The 12,310-nt window shown below is 40.5% G+C and overlaps 1 protein-coding gene across 1 annotated transcript in view; it reads left to right on the top strand.

Moving 5' to 3' along the window:
* EP300 (EP300 lysine acetyltransferase) overlaps nt 1-12,310 on the top strand; it is a 77,443-nt gene that overhangs the window by 34,384 nt on the left and 30,749 nt on the right. Inside the window, exons 4-11 of the mRNA XM_083573692.1 lie at nt 3,286-3,547; nt 4,071-4,184; nt 4,604-4,840; nt 5,445-5,538; nt 6,682-6,819; nt 9,533-9,650; nt 11,206-11,377; nt 12,135-12,212. Coding sequence (XP_083429818.1) covers nt 3,286-3,547; nt 4,071-4,184; nt 4,604-4,840; nt 5,445-5,538; nt 6,682-6,819; nt 9,533-9,650; nt 11,206-11,377; nt 12,135-12,212 — 1,213 coding nt within the window. The remainder of the gene's footprint in view (nt 1-3,285; nt 3,548-4,070; nt 4,185-4,603; nt 4,841-5,444; nt 5,539-6,681; nt 6,820-9,532; nt 9,651-11,205; nt 11,378-12,134; nt 12,213-12,310) is intronic.

The following is a 12,310-nucleotide window of genomic DNA, read 5'->3' as shown; positions in this document are numbered from 1 at the left end:
TGCCCCCCTTTGGCACCAAAAATGATGCATGTGTCAGTGGTCGTGTGAGTGGGAAGGTGCCTGTACATGCTCATAAGGTTCTTAGCATCCCTATTCCCTTCCAGATGATGTGTGCCTTATTGGTATTTTTAACAGCAGGTTTTGGGAATGGTGGAGAGGTTGGAGGCAGGGGTATCAAGGAACATACTCTTCTTACTGGACAATACAGAGGTGGAGGAGGAGGCAGAATGTAGCTGGGTAAGATGTTGGAGGAGCCAGGCTGGTCAGAACATGGAGAGTGTGACACTTCCTTGGAGCTTCCAGTCCCTTTCTCCTTGCTGTGGCTGTGGTGAAGATGGGCAAACTGTGTTACTTGGATTGTGAGGTCTGCAAAGGCCATGCAGAGCTACCACCTCTCTCTCTGGTGGCCTGTATTGGCCTTTTTTAGCTTTCAGTGCTCCATTCTCTGGGAAGTCAGGGGGTGCCTGGGCGGTGGGCGATGAAGGCGCCACACTGAAAAGCAGGCTGGAGCTGGGGAGGGGAGCACTGAAGAGGCTGTGTAGAGTTGATTCCTGGGTTGTGTATAGCCTGTCTTAATTTTTCTACCACACTTGTGGGGGATAGAATTGCAGGTATGCATGCAGTATTACTTACCTCACGTTGCATTGTATGTGTGGCCTGAGTGCATGCATGGAACCATGCTCTTAAAAAGTGGAAAGCTAAGAGTGTAAGTCAGACCCCCAAACATTCTTAGACTGCTGTTTCTGAATGGCTAGCTGTTGCCAGTAATCTTTGTAGCCGAGTGTTGCTCTGTAAAAAGTGTTTTTTTAAAAATCTTCGTTCATCATGTTCATCTACTCTGAGCAGCACAGGTGTGTAGCTCTTCACTTATTTCAAGCTAATTCTGATTGCTGACTAAAAAGAATGTCTTATGCACCTTATGGTCAAATTGTACATCCCTAGATATTGGCATTTTAAAAGTGATATAACATTGTATAGATCTTAATAGAACTGTGCTGAACTTTTGCCTAAAAAATACTGGGAACAAAGAAGATTAGGAGAAGTCAAAACATCTTACAGTGCTCCTCTTTGCTTGCTTCCATTATGTACTGTTCACATTAACTTTTAAACCATATCCAAACCAATTGGGAATCACGTGGGCAGCATGTTGCGCTGCTCATCAGATCAGCATGCCAATAAGCAACAGTTGGTTTGGCTCTCAGATCTAATAGATTCCAATAGTGAACTAGTTCACACAATACATTAAACTAGAGTTTATTTTAAAGTATGTTTTAATGAGTATAGGCAGTATATTCTTCTACTGCTATAACATTCATGTCAATGAATTAGAGTGAGGGCAGAAACATCGGCCTCCGTCTCCAGAGGCTTCCTGACACTGGCACATAATGAGAATTGACCAACCTAAGAAATTCAAATGTGAGGTGAATTCTACTTACACTCCCCTGAATGGGTAAAAATTTTCCCTCTCTTACAGCATTTGAATTAGCCAGGCACCATGCTCATTTTGCACCTGGCTATCAGACACTTGCAACTAAGTGAAGATGCCTGGGTGCCAGGATAGCCCCTGACATCTCAGCCACTGGCGTACAGCATCATTGTTGTTTTTGTTTTTTGTTTTAAAAAGTGCCTAAACATTCCATTAGTGTGCCCATAACCTAGGTTTAAGGGGCCATATGACGAATAGCTTTAATATCTCTGTTTCTAACACTGCTGTTCATAGAGCTGGTCAAACAGTTACCTCAGTGAGAGAGGGGCAGGCACATGCAGGAGTAGGGGAGGAACAACTTATTGTTACTATTATTTATTACGTTTATATACTACCCTTTTATCCGAGGATCACAGCCTGGTTTACAATATAAACATACATAACATAGTAACAAGCAAAAACAATAACCCACACCCATTCACGGTTTAAAAGGCCATAGGGACTATAGAGTGGGCAGGAGCACACTTCTCATAGTTTAAAATAAACTATGGAGTAATGTTATGTACAAACTGGGCCAGTGTAAACTTGTACACCATAATCCATATAGCATTGGCAAAGAGCACTTTAAAAGCTTCACTGTATGACTATAGATCATGCTAATTAGGTATGTTGTATTACTCTTTATTACTCTAATAAAGAGTAAGTTTATTAGTTGTGATTGAAATACAATTGGTATTGGGTACACCAATTAATTTGAAGAGAGTGAAGCTATCTGTGAGTGCCACAATCCTACCACCTGTATAGGGAAGTTCCATTCATGTCAGTGGGGTTTTACTATGAATCGCCATAATACCCATACACGTGAAGAGTCAAAGTTCTGGAATTTACAGCATTGCTAAAGGGTAATTCAATTGTAGTATTATGTTGTAGTCAGTTTGGGAAGGATGAAACATGGTTCATATGGAACAGTAACACAGAGGTAAGCTCATTTCAATTATTAGTGTAACTTTTGTTCAAACTGGAGTTAGCCTTTGCCTATGATGCCCAGTTAGTTTCAAGCTGTGAAGCTCCAGTATACTTGAAAACAGGCTGAAAGTGAAGAAATCCCTTTACTACTGTATTTGGGTGAAGCTGACATGAAAACTGAATTTCTCCCATGGATGGTACAAGGTTAGTTGTGCTGAACTCTCATACCTTGACCCCTTGTTAAAAGAGAAAAACAATAATTATTCCTTCCCAGTTAATGAAGCAAGCCTGAAGATCCTTAAAACCAAATCAAGTCAAGCTCTCTGAAGTTGAATGAAAAGCAATATGGAATAATGCTTTCATTGCCACTTCCAAAGATCAGCCTCAGAAGTGGCGTTGCAAGGTGGTTGCTAAGCAGAATAGGACATATATTTCTAATTATCAACCTCAGCAATATTAGTTTGCTGTGTTGCATTGGTAGTGGCTACAATAACTATGTCTCCTGTGCTTGATCTGTCCTTTGCATTGCTCCATATTTAGGGATGGTATGTTTATGTGTTGGCTGCTGGAGGTTAGAAAATATTGATTCATGAAATCATTCCTCATACTCATTATATTAGTAGGCTGTGTTGTATGGCTGCTTTCTTTAGGGACTATATGAGCATTAAGTTGCATTGTGGAACTTTGCTTGAGAATGGGTTTTCTTCAAAGGAATAAGAGCTTTCTCTGAGAGAGAGGATTTATTAAGTTATCTTAAAGTAATTCATATAGCTGCTGCTTCTACAAGTTTAAGCAAACTTTCAAAATACATGGATAACTTCTTTGTGTTTCGCTGACTTCTAGAGAACTGTCAGGGTTAGACTTCCATTTGTCTTCTTTATTTACCTTTGAAGGGTCAACAGCAGACACCTCCAGTTCAGCAGGCTGGGATGGTGTCAACTGCCCCCCAGGGCATGGGATCAGGAGCACCAACTGCAGACCCAGAAAAGCGCAAGCTCATTCAGCAGCAACTTGTTCTCCTCCTACATGCTCACAAATGTCAGCGGCGGGAACAAGCAAATGGTGAGGTGCGGCAGTGCAACCTCCCTCATTGTCGAACTATGAAGAATGTCCTCAACCACATGACACATTGCCAGGCTGGAAAATCTTGCCAGGGTAAGTATAAAGTTTTTCATCTCATAGAAATCTTTGGTCCTGTTCTTGTCAAGTCAAGTCAAGCCCCTCCGGAAATGTTACCATTGTGACAGTAGGAAGCTAATACTGTCTGAAAAACAATTTTGCAGTAATTTGTGCTCACAAGTTACAAGGTCAGGATGAGAGATACAGATACTGAAGTTTTAGCAATCAACTTTGGCCTCCACTGTGCAATAAGTAATAAGAGATCCAGACTGGGTGACCTATTGCAAAGAGCAGAAAAGCCTTGATCTGTACTTGGGTAAGATAAGTTTCAATCAACTAAGATTTCCTTGACCTATCAGTCAAAAGAAGACTTAAGGGGAAAGTTTTCAATTCTGGAGATATAGATATAGATATATGCAGTCCAATATACTCAGAAGCATGAGTCACACTGTACTCCAAGTAATTGTGCATAGATTCTGTGCATCAGTAGCACATGTATAGCTGGCTCAAAGAAATTTAAAGTTTTAAGTGTAAAATTGCTTTTTAACCCTCTTTTTAGTGGCTCACTGTGCATCTTCACGACAAATCATATCACACTGGAAGAATTGTACACGGCATGACTGTCCTGTGTGTCTCCCTCTCAAGAATGCTGGGGACAAAAGAAATCAACAATGTAAGTAGTCACTAATTTATTTCTTTTTAGGGCATTACAGATTTGCAGTATCACTCCATTTCTCATAATGTTTCTCCTAATACTATTAATGGCTGGTGTGAGAGACAGCTGCAGGATCAAGTTCCTACAGGACAAGCAGTGCTCCTGACAGCAGGGACCCTCGATATACATGGACCCTCTACTCTGGCCTCACTATCATATTGTGATGGCAGTCTTGTCTGCAAATACAGTAGGACGCAGCCATAGCTGCCCAAGTTGTGGTAGGCAGCAGCCTCCATGCTTATCAGGTCAGCAACAGACACAGTTTAATGCCACAAACCTTATTGATGTGTTACTAAGGACTTTATAAAAGGGTTGATGTGTTTTATGTTCATTCTAGTCACTGTTTTTGATCGTTTTCATGCCTTCATTTTTTCTAGCATTACTAGGTGGTGCTGCAGTAGGACTTGGAAATTCTGGCTCTGTAGGGGTTGGTCAGCAGACAACCCCCAACATAAATACTGCTAACCAGATTGACCCCAGTTCGATTGAGAGGGCTTATGCTGCCCTTGGACTGACGTATCAAGGGAATCAGATGCAGACGCAGACACAAGCTCAAGTGAAGAGCCAGCAGCAAGGACAGTCACCGCAGGGACTTCGCCCCATGAATCCTACAAGTATGTTCTTAACTTCATTTTTAAAATGTATATCCCACCTTATTTCAGAAGGCAGCTAACAACTCCAAATCATAGCAACAACAATAAAATATGTAATTCCGCATTAAAACAAAAATATGACCATCAGCACCTAAGCTACAACTTATTCAAGTATTTTACTAAAGGCATTTGTGAAGTTTTGCATCCATTGGGAGAATGGGTGATAGTGAGGTGAGCTTTGTACATGGCAAAAGCAAGTTTTCAAGGTTTCATTGTTCTCTAGTATAACCAAAAAGTTGAACTCAGGGTAGTCTTAGTGAGGGGTTATCTCAGTGATTCCCATTGAGTTCATTTTTAATTTGATGAACAAATTAAACACGCTGCAATCTGAGACTCAGTTAAGGAAGCAAGATCTGCCTCTGCCATCATAAGTGCTCCCTCCCCCCTTGAGCTGCTCCTACACATTCATATGGAGGGAAAGAAGCCGTTTTGTAGTAGGGCCAAAATCTGTTTTGCAGCAATGATAGCAGCATGTGTACCCTAGAATATCTGGAAACAACTTAAGCACCCAAAGCAATTAATCTACAGTAGTGCATTTTTTTTTTCTTTCTTTCTTTTGGTCTAGATGCTAATCCTATGGGAGTGAATGGAGGTGTTGGTGTTCAAGCCCAGAGTCTTCTACCTGAATCAATGTTGCATCCAGCTATGAATTCTCAAAAGTAAGTTTATTTTTAAATGTATAGAAAGCAACTTTTGAAATAACACATTGAGGAAAGAATTCACAAAAGTGACAGAGCTACAAAATAGTAACTTTGAACAAGAGGGATTTTTACAAAAGGAAAATATTGTATACTTTAAAATTTTATCTGTGACCTCTGAATAAAGCTCTTTATGATAGAGATGGCTTTTTTGTCTGCCTGATCTAAATCTGAGTTAGCATAGAGATACTCTGTCTGTTCTGCCATAGGGGCTCCACATCTACCTGAAAAACTTTTTTTGTAAAGGTTATAGGTAAAGCAGAATACCTCGGTAGCTGCATTGCTTTCATAGTAGATATACATGCGCCTCGTTACTGAATTCTGTAGTGCTGCTACACGCTCTTAGATCGCCGGTTCTATTTTGACTGGAAAATGTTGGCATTTAAATGTTGTCAGTGAAGTAGTATAGCATATTCTGCTAGTGATACACATGCTATAGCACATGTTTTGATCTATGATATATAATATGAATATATATCATATACCGGGCTAAATAATTAATTCTGTTCCACAAAAAGGTACATGTTGTGATTGGTAGATATTGTACAAATTAAAGTTGGTTATTGTGCATAATGTTGCTACTGCTGCTCATTGCTTGGGACACAGGTCAAGTGAGGACACTGAAGCTTCAGCTCCTGACCACTGTAAATTATTGTTGGTTAATAACAAGTACTCAGGACTTTCCAGATGCAAGAAATGGCAGCTAATGTTCAAAATTGTATTTCTCCATCTATAAAGTGGAAAGTGAATGAATATTGGAACTCACCTTAATGTAGAGCCTTTCCTGAAAGAAGGTGCAATATCATCCATATGTATTTTAGCACCAATAGTGACTTGTTGTTCCTTGGCCCCAGGGTATTAAGCCATTATTTATTTACAGTTGTCTCTTTACATAAAACAGTGTTTCAGAAGTTCATAAGTGCGCGCGCACACACACACAGAGAAAAGAAATGTTTATCCACCTATGGCTGAGCAGGAATCTGAGCATGAGTAGGCCACTTTCATATACAATTACTTGCGATGTGTTTACATATAAAGAAAGTCTCACTTAACGAGGTTTATTGTGTCTTTGATAATCGCCTCTTTTTTCTTTTTTCTTTATAGTACCATGATGAATGAAAATGCCAATGTTGCCAGTTTGGGAGCCATGCCAACAGCAACACATCCTTCTGGCATTGGAATTCGGAAACCATGGCATGAAGATATTACTCAGGACCTCAGAAATCACCTTGTTCATAAACTGTAAGTATTGATCACCAAATCTTCAAACTTCTAGATGAAATAATTGAAATGGTGCAATAAAAGTACTCAAACCTTCTAAATGTATCTGCTGCATTCCTTCCATAGGTGATGGGTGTAACTATTCACTTTCTTACCTCGTTAACTTTACAGTTACTGGTATCTCTTGTATGGGAGTTGTGGGAGACTGAGCAGGAGTCTAAAGATCAGACAGAGTTATTAATGAAAGGAGAAAATCAGCCTTATGACCAAAGATGGCAATACTTCCAATTTGCTGCCTAGCTCATTTGGAATCTCTACATTGAACCAAATGCCTAAAAGGGTGTTGTAGTTGGAATTCAGAGGAAACAGCCAGTGGGGGCCAAGTGGTGTGATCTGGTTCTAGCATGTCATCCATGTTGTCTTGAGCTAGCTTTTTTTGTCATTAGAGTTTAATTTCTCAGTAATTGTTTCCACACCCTGCTCCTGAAGACACAAGTCATTTCCAGGGCTAAATGGCAATTCTGTGCATGATGTGATGGGTGAACAAACACACAGCATTGTAACTCTGCCCAAATAAATTATCCCAGGTTACGAGCCATTTTTTGGTGCTTAGAACCTTTGCCACATAAACTTCCCCCCTCCCAAGGCATCCATAGGGGAATTGAAATGACTTCCAATAAACCAAAGAGAGATGATCTTGAACATGCCCAGAACATTTTTCTATACTGACTCAATAAGGAAGAAGAAATTATTACTGGTTTCGACCAGGAGACAGACTCATTGTGATAGATTTATTTGGAAGATTTTTATTTAACATCGCTGTTTTCCTCCAAGGTAGCATACTTGGTGTATTGTCCTCTATCCATCTCAGTTACAACAATGACAGTGGCCTAGTTTGCATGTCACATTAAGCCATAGTTAAACAGTGCTTTAATATGCTGATGCACACTGCTCAAAACTTTCATGTTGCTTCTGCTGTGCTAAAGATGAAGCAAATCAGACTCTAGCTTGTCTGGAACAAACCTTGGTTTCAGTCCATAGTCTGTTTGGACAAAATGATCCACAGGCTCGGGTTTGGCTGACAAGCCAGGTCGCTCTGGCTTATTTTGTCCACAGTGTAACATGAGTGTGTGTGGAAGGAGTGCCATGAGAACTTTCGAGCAGCATGTTTCTCTTTCACATTAAATTATAATTTGTTTTAAACTATGGTTCAATGTGATACACACCAGGTTAGTGAGAATTTGAATTTACCTCTCCAGGCTATATGCATTTTCCTTAGCACTGTTCCACTCAGGCTCTTATGCATCAGCTAATTGGAGTGCAATAAGCTGGGGGAGACTTCAGGCTTTAAACCCCCCCCCCCCAAAAAAAAACCCCCAAGAACCTTAAGTTCTGCCAGCAAGAGCTAGAGGAACTATTGGGTGGGTATACTTAAAATTCAGAATCTCTTGAGGCTGAACACATTATCAGGCTAATCACAATTTTAGTGCCAAAAATTAGCTGACAACCCTTTCACAGAAAAATCAGTTCCTGTTAACCCACTCCCTGCCCCCCCAAGTTTTCTTTTGAGTAGCCCATTTTGCTACTGATAAACTATTTGGAGTCAAACCATTGTGGATCTTCAGCAAATCATCCAGAGATCTACTTTATGCCTACACATGGATTAAGGGGAATGTAATAAGTAGTCCATGTAATCTAGACCAGGCATAGGCAAACTCAGCCCTCCAGATGTTTTGGGACTACAACTCCCATCACCCCTAGCTAACAGGACCAGTGGTCAGGGATGGTGGGAATTGTAGTCCCAAAACATCTGGAGGGCCGAGTTTGCCTATGCCTGATCTAGACCATTGCCATTTCTTCATGATGGGGAAAAACAATTGAATTGAAAAGAAAAAGCCCAGGCCGTGTTTGCTAGCATGCTTCAGGGGCTTGTTTAGTAGCGCTGTAGGTAACAGTGTCGCTCATCGGACCGCACACTGTTGAGTAATGGACAGTTCTTAATCATAATTCACATATTGCACAGATTTGGATGAAGACTGGTTTTGTTGTCTGTCTTCTGGCCCAGTCAAGACATGTTTTATTGAGACAATAGATGTTTCAGTGTGGCAAACTTTGGTTCTTATTCAGACATCATATTCAAAGAGTGTATGAGTGGAAAGTACCCTTTTGTTAGGAACCCCTGGACCTAGAACTGAGAACTTTTGGATCTATACTCTGCTGCCCCTTGTGGTAAGGCACTTCATGTTACAGATTGAAAGGTTCAGAAGCCTATCATTTCCTCTGAGGCTGTAGGGTGATTCTACTGGATCAGTCGCATTCCCTGAAATAACAAGGCTATAAAAGCTTGTTTTGCCTGAGAAACGGTTATCATGACTTTCTCTTTCTTCCTGCTGTATACTCTGCTGGATTCTCTTCAATTTCTTATTCCAGAATTTGTTCTGCCTGTGAGCTAGCATCACAACAGCTAATTTCATATTTGTACTGAACACCTATTCCTACTTAAGGCATCTTATGTTATCTGGATGTTGCAAGTTTTCAGTGAGTTGAATTAGACAATTTGTACCTCTTGGTCCAGTACAGCTACAGAATTCCCAGCTATGATTGTTCTTGGCTTTTACCAGAAGTTGACAAAAATTAAGAATAACATAAACTCTACCTGTGGGCATTAGATTTTTGGATCCAGAAGTTCAGGAGACAAATAGTTGGTTCAAGGTTTCCCTCTATATTCTTGCAGAGTACAAGCCATATTTCCAACTCCTGACCCTGCAGCACTAAAAGATAGGCGCATGGCAAATCTTGTTTCCTATGCTCGGAAAGTAGAAGGGGACATGTATGAATCAGCAAATAGCAGGGTAAGTTATTTTGTAATTTTCTGGTATCAAAGTATTAATTTATAAATTAATTTGTCTTTTTGTCATTTCTATAATTACGTTGATCAAAAGCCAGTCATGTTCTTTTCCATTGTATGTATATATAATAAGTATTTGGAAGGAATGCTTCAGTAATACTAATGAATCATCATTTGTAGCAAATTCCAATTTTCTCTGAAGCAAGTTCCAAGGATTCAAACATATTCTATTTTAGGAGTAGGAAACATTTTAGGCTTTGCAAGCCAGATCCCTAGTAGATGCTAGCTTTGTTTCTAGATTCCTGTCAATCACTGGATGTCAGAATGGCATCATTGCAAAGAGCCCTGCACAGTGCTTTAAAGTGTTTGAAGCTTTAGCTTTGTAGAGGCAAAGTCTGCTTTCCCTGCCAGGACACAGTCAGTGGCACCCTTTCAGGCTCAGAGTTGTGTATCAACAGCTGCATTGACAGCTGCATCTCTACCTACCCCACACCTGATGTCATATATGACATACTTTGGGGAAAACTGCTTTGCAGGCCAAATATGAAACTCTGGTTTGGACTGTGGGCCAGAGGTTCCCCACTGCTGCTATTTTCACCAAGAAACAGAAGCCAGATTGGGGTGACAAAGCCCTGGTTCTGAGCAGTTCCTGCTATACCTCATATAAATAGGATAGTATTTAGCAAATGTGAGGAATGAAACCTGCTCTGACCAAGAAACTAGCCCCCATTTCAGTAGTTCTCCTGGTTATACTCCTTTGCTTTTGTCCATTTACTCCAGTAATGAAGTGCTGCAGTTGGGACAATGTTGCCTTATGGCCAAACCTGCCCACCATGCCAGACACTGGGTATTTGCATGCAAAGGACAGACTCTGAGACCTTGTATTCTGGGACCTAGTAGAGTGCTGTCTGTCAGTTGAAGCAGGAGGCAGAGGCTGAGTTCCAAAGCTACAAACAAAGAATATTAGCAAAATATCATTCTGGTGTAGGCTCATTCCAGTGATGAGTTACTTGGAATAAGGAGTAAACTTTTGAGGCTAGTATTTTATAGGGCCTGCTGACTAGATACTTGTACTTGTGGTCAGCTGACTGAATGCTCAGGCAACCTAGAACTGCAGCCTAGATGATGCCCTTGAATTACGGAACACAATCTGCCAGACTTGAAGTGTAAATTGAACAGTTTTGCCATAGGAAGTAAGGCACTGAATCTTGATTTCCTGGGCTTACATGTGCAAGACCACTCCCTGATACTTCAAAGTATCCTGGCCTCTACTGATGGGGACCCCAGTCACATTCTCCCCACTCCCCCTTTCTAGGTCAGTACAGTATGAAGGGCAACCTTCTATGTGTGTATACCATCCATCACAAGGATCAGCATTTTACTAGTATGGATTAAAATGAAATTCTAATGAGAATGTGGCCACTATTTTCTGTGCAGGAAAAAAAGATTACAACTTAATATGGTGTAGCTGGAGGATTCCTTCAGTCTCGGGTGGACTGGAAATATGCATATTGTAAGCTTTCCTTATGTATGCATCTCATATACTTTTCTCATTGCAGGCAGAGTACTACCACTTATTAGCAGAGAAAATTTATAAGATCCAGAAGGAACTGGAGGAAAAGAGGAGGACCAGGCTACAAAGGCAGAATATGATACCAAATGCCCCAGTCATGCCACCAGCTCCTATCAGTCAGGGGCCCATGGGGCAGCCACAACCCGTGATGACAGCAAGTAAGTGTTGTACCCTTACAAAGTTTGATTTAACAATAACAATGAATTTAACAACAACAATAGACATTTGAATCTATTTGATTCTTGGGCACTCAAGAATTACAGGGGTGACAGTCATCCTCCAGCTGGGTACAGAGGGAATAACCCATATGAGCCTTCACCCCATATAGTTGTGTGATTTGTTCAGAGCCCAGAAGTGCATAGTGTGAAAACATGGCAAAGTAGTTGTGTCTGTGTGAAAGGAGGCATTGGGACAAGCATGTGTGAAAACGGCTAACTCATTATCAGCATTCTGATATATCTGTATAATTGCAATCATTTGATCATTAAAACGAATAGTTCTACACAATTGACATTACACCCTTTAATCTCTCTTCAGTTATATATAGTTCTGTTTAAGGTTTCCTTTGTTCTGCTTGTGATACATAATCGTCAATTTCAGGGAGGATGCTTGGAGAACTGTGCATGCTTTCACATTCTGTTGAAAGTACCTTCAGAATAATGCCCTTCATCCTGGCATTTCATTTCTAAAGATACATTTGGTTCTTGAAAATAGAACTTGGTTGATCAGCTGCTGAATTTTATAAAGATAGTGCTGCTGTTAGGTTTTTAACATCCTAGATGTAAAAGTTAATATTCCCCAAATGCTGAAATATGTCCAAGAATTTAAGAATTAAAGTTCCCCTTACCCTAAACTGACTTTTTTTAAAATGAAAATGTCTGAATTCTTTAATTTTGGTGTTCAACTACATTACAGACGGTCCTCTTCCCGATCCATCTATGATTCGTGCCAATGTGCCAAACCAGATGGTGAATCGAATGCAGACACCATCAGGTAAGAGTTCAGAAAAAGAGAGCTGAACAACTTGGCACTATAGTAGGGACTTTTCATTGTCTCTACCACTTCCCATGCCAGCTCCAGCATGGTCCCCT

The sequence above is a fragment of the Podarcis filfolensis genome (genome assembly GCF_964270895.1).
Source record: "Podarcis filfolensis genome assembly, chromosome: 10".
Lineage (NCBI taxonomy): Eukaryota > Metazoa > Chordata > Lepidosauria > Squamata > Lacertidae > Podarcis > Podarcis filfolensis.
Note: the sequence above shows the minus strand (reverse complement) of the source record. Positions and strands in the feature narration are given on the sequence as shown.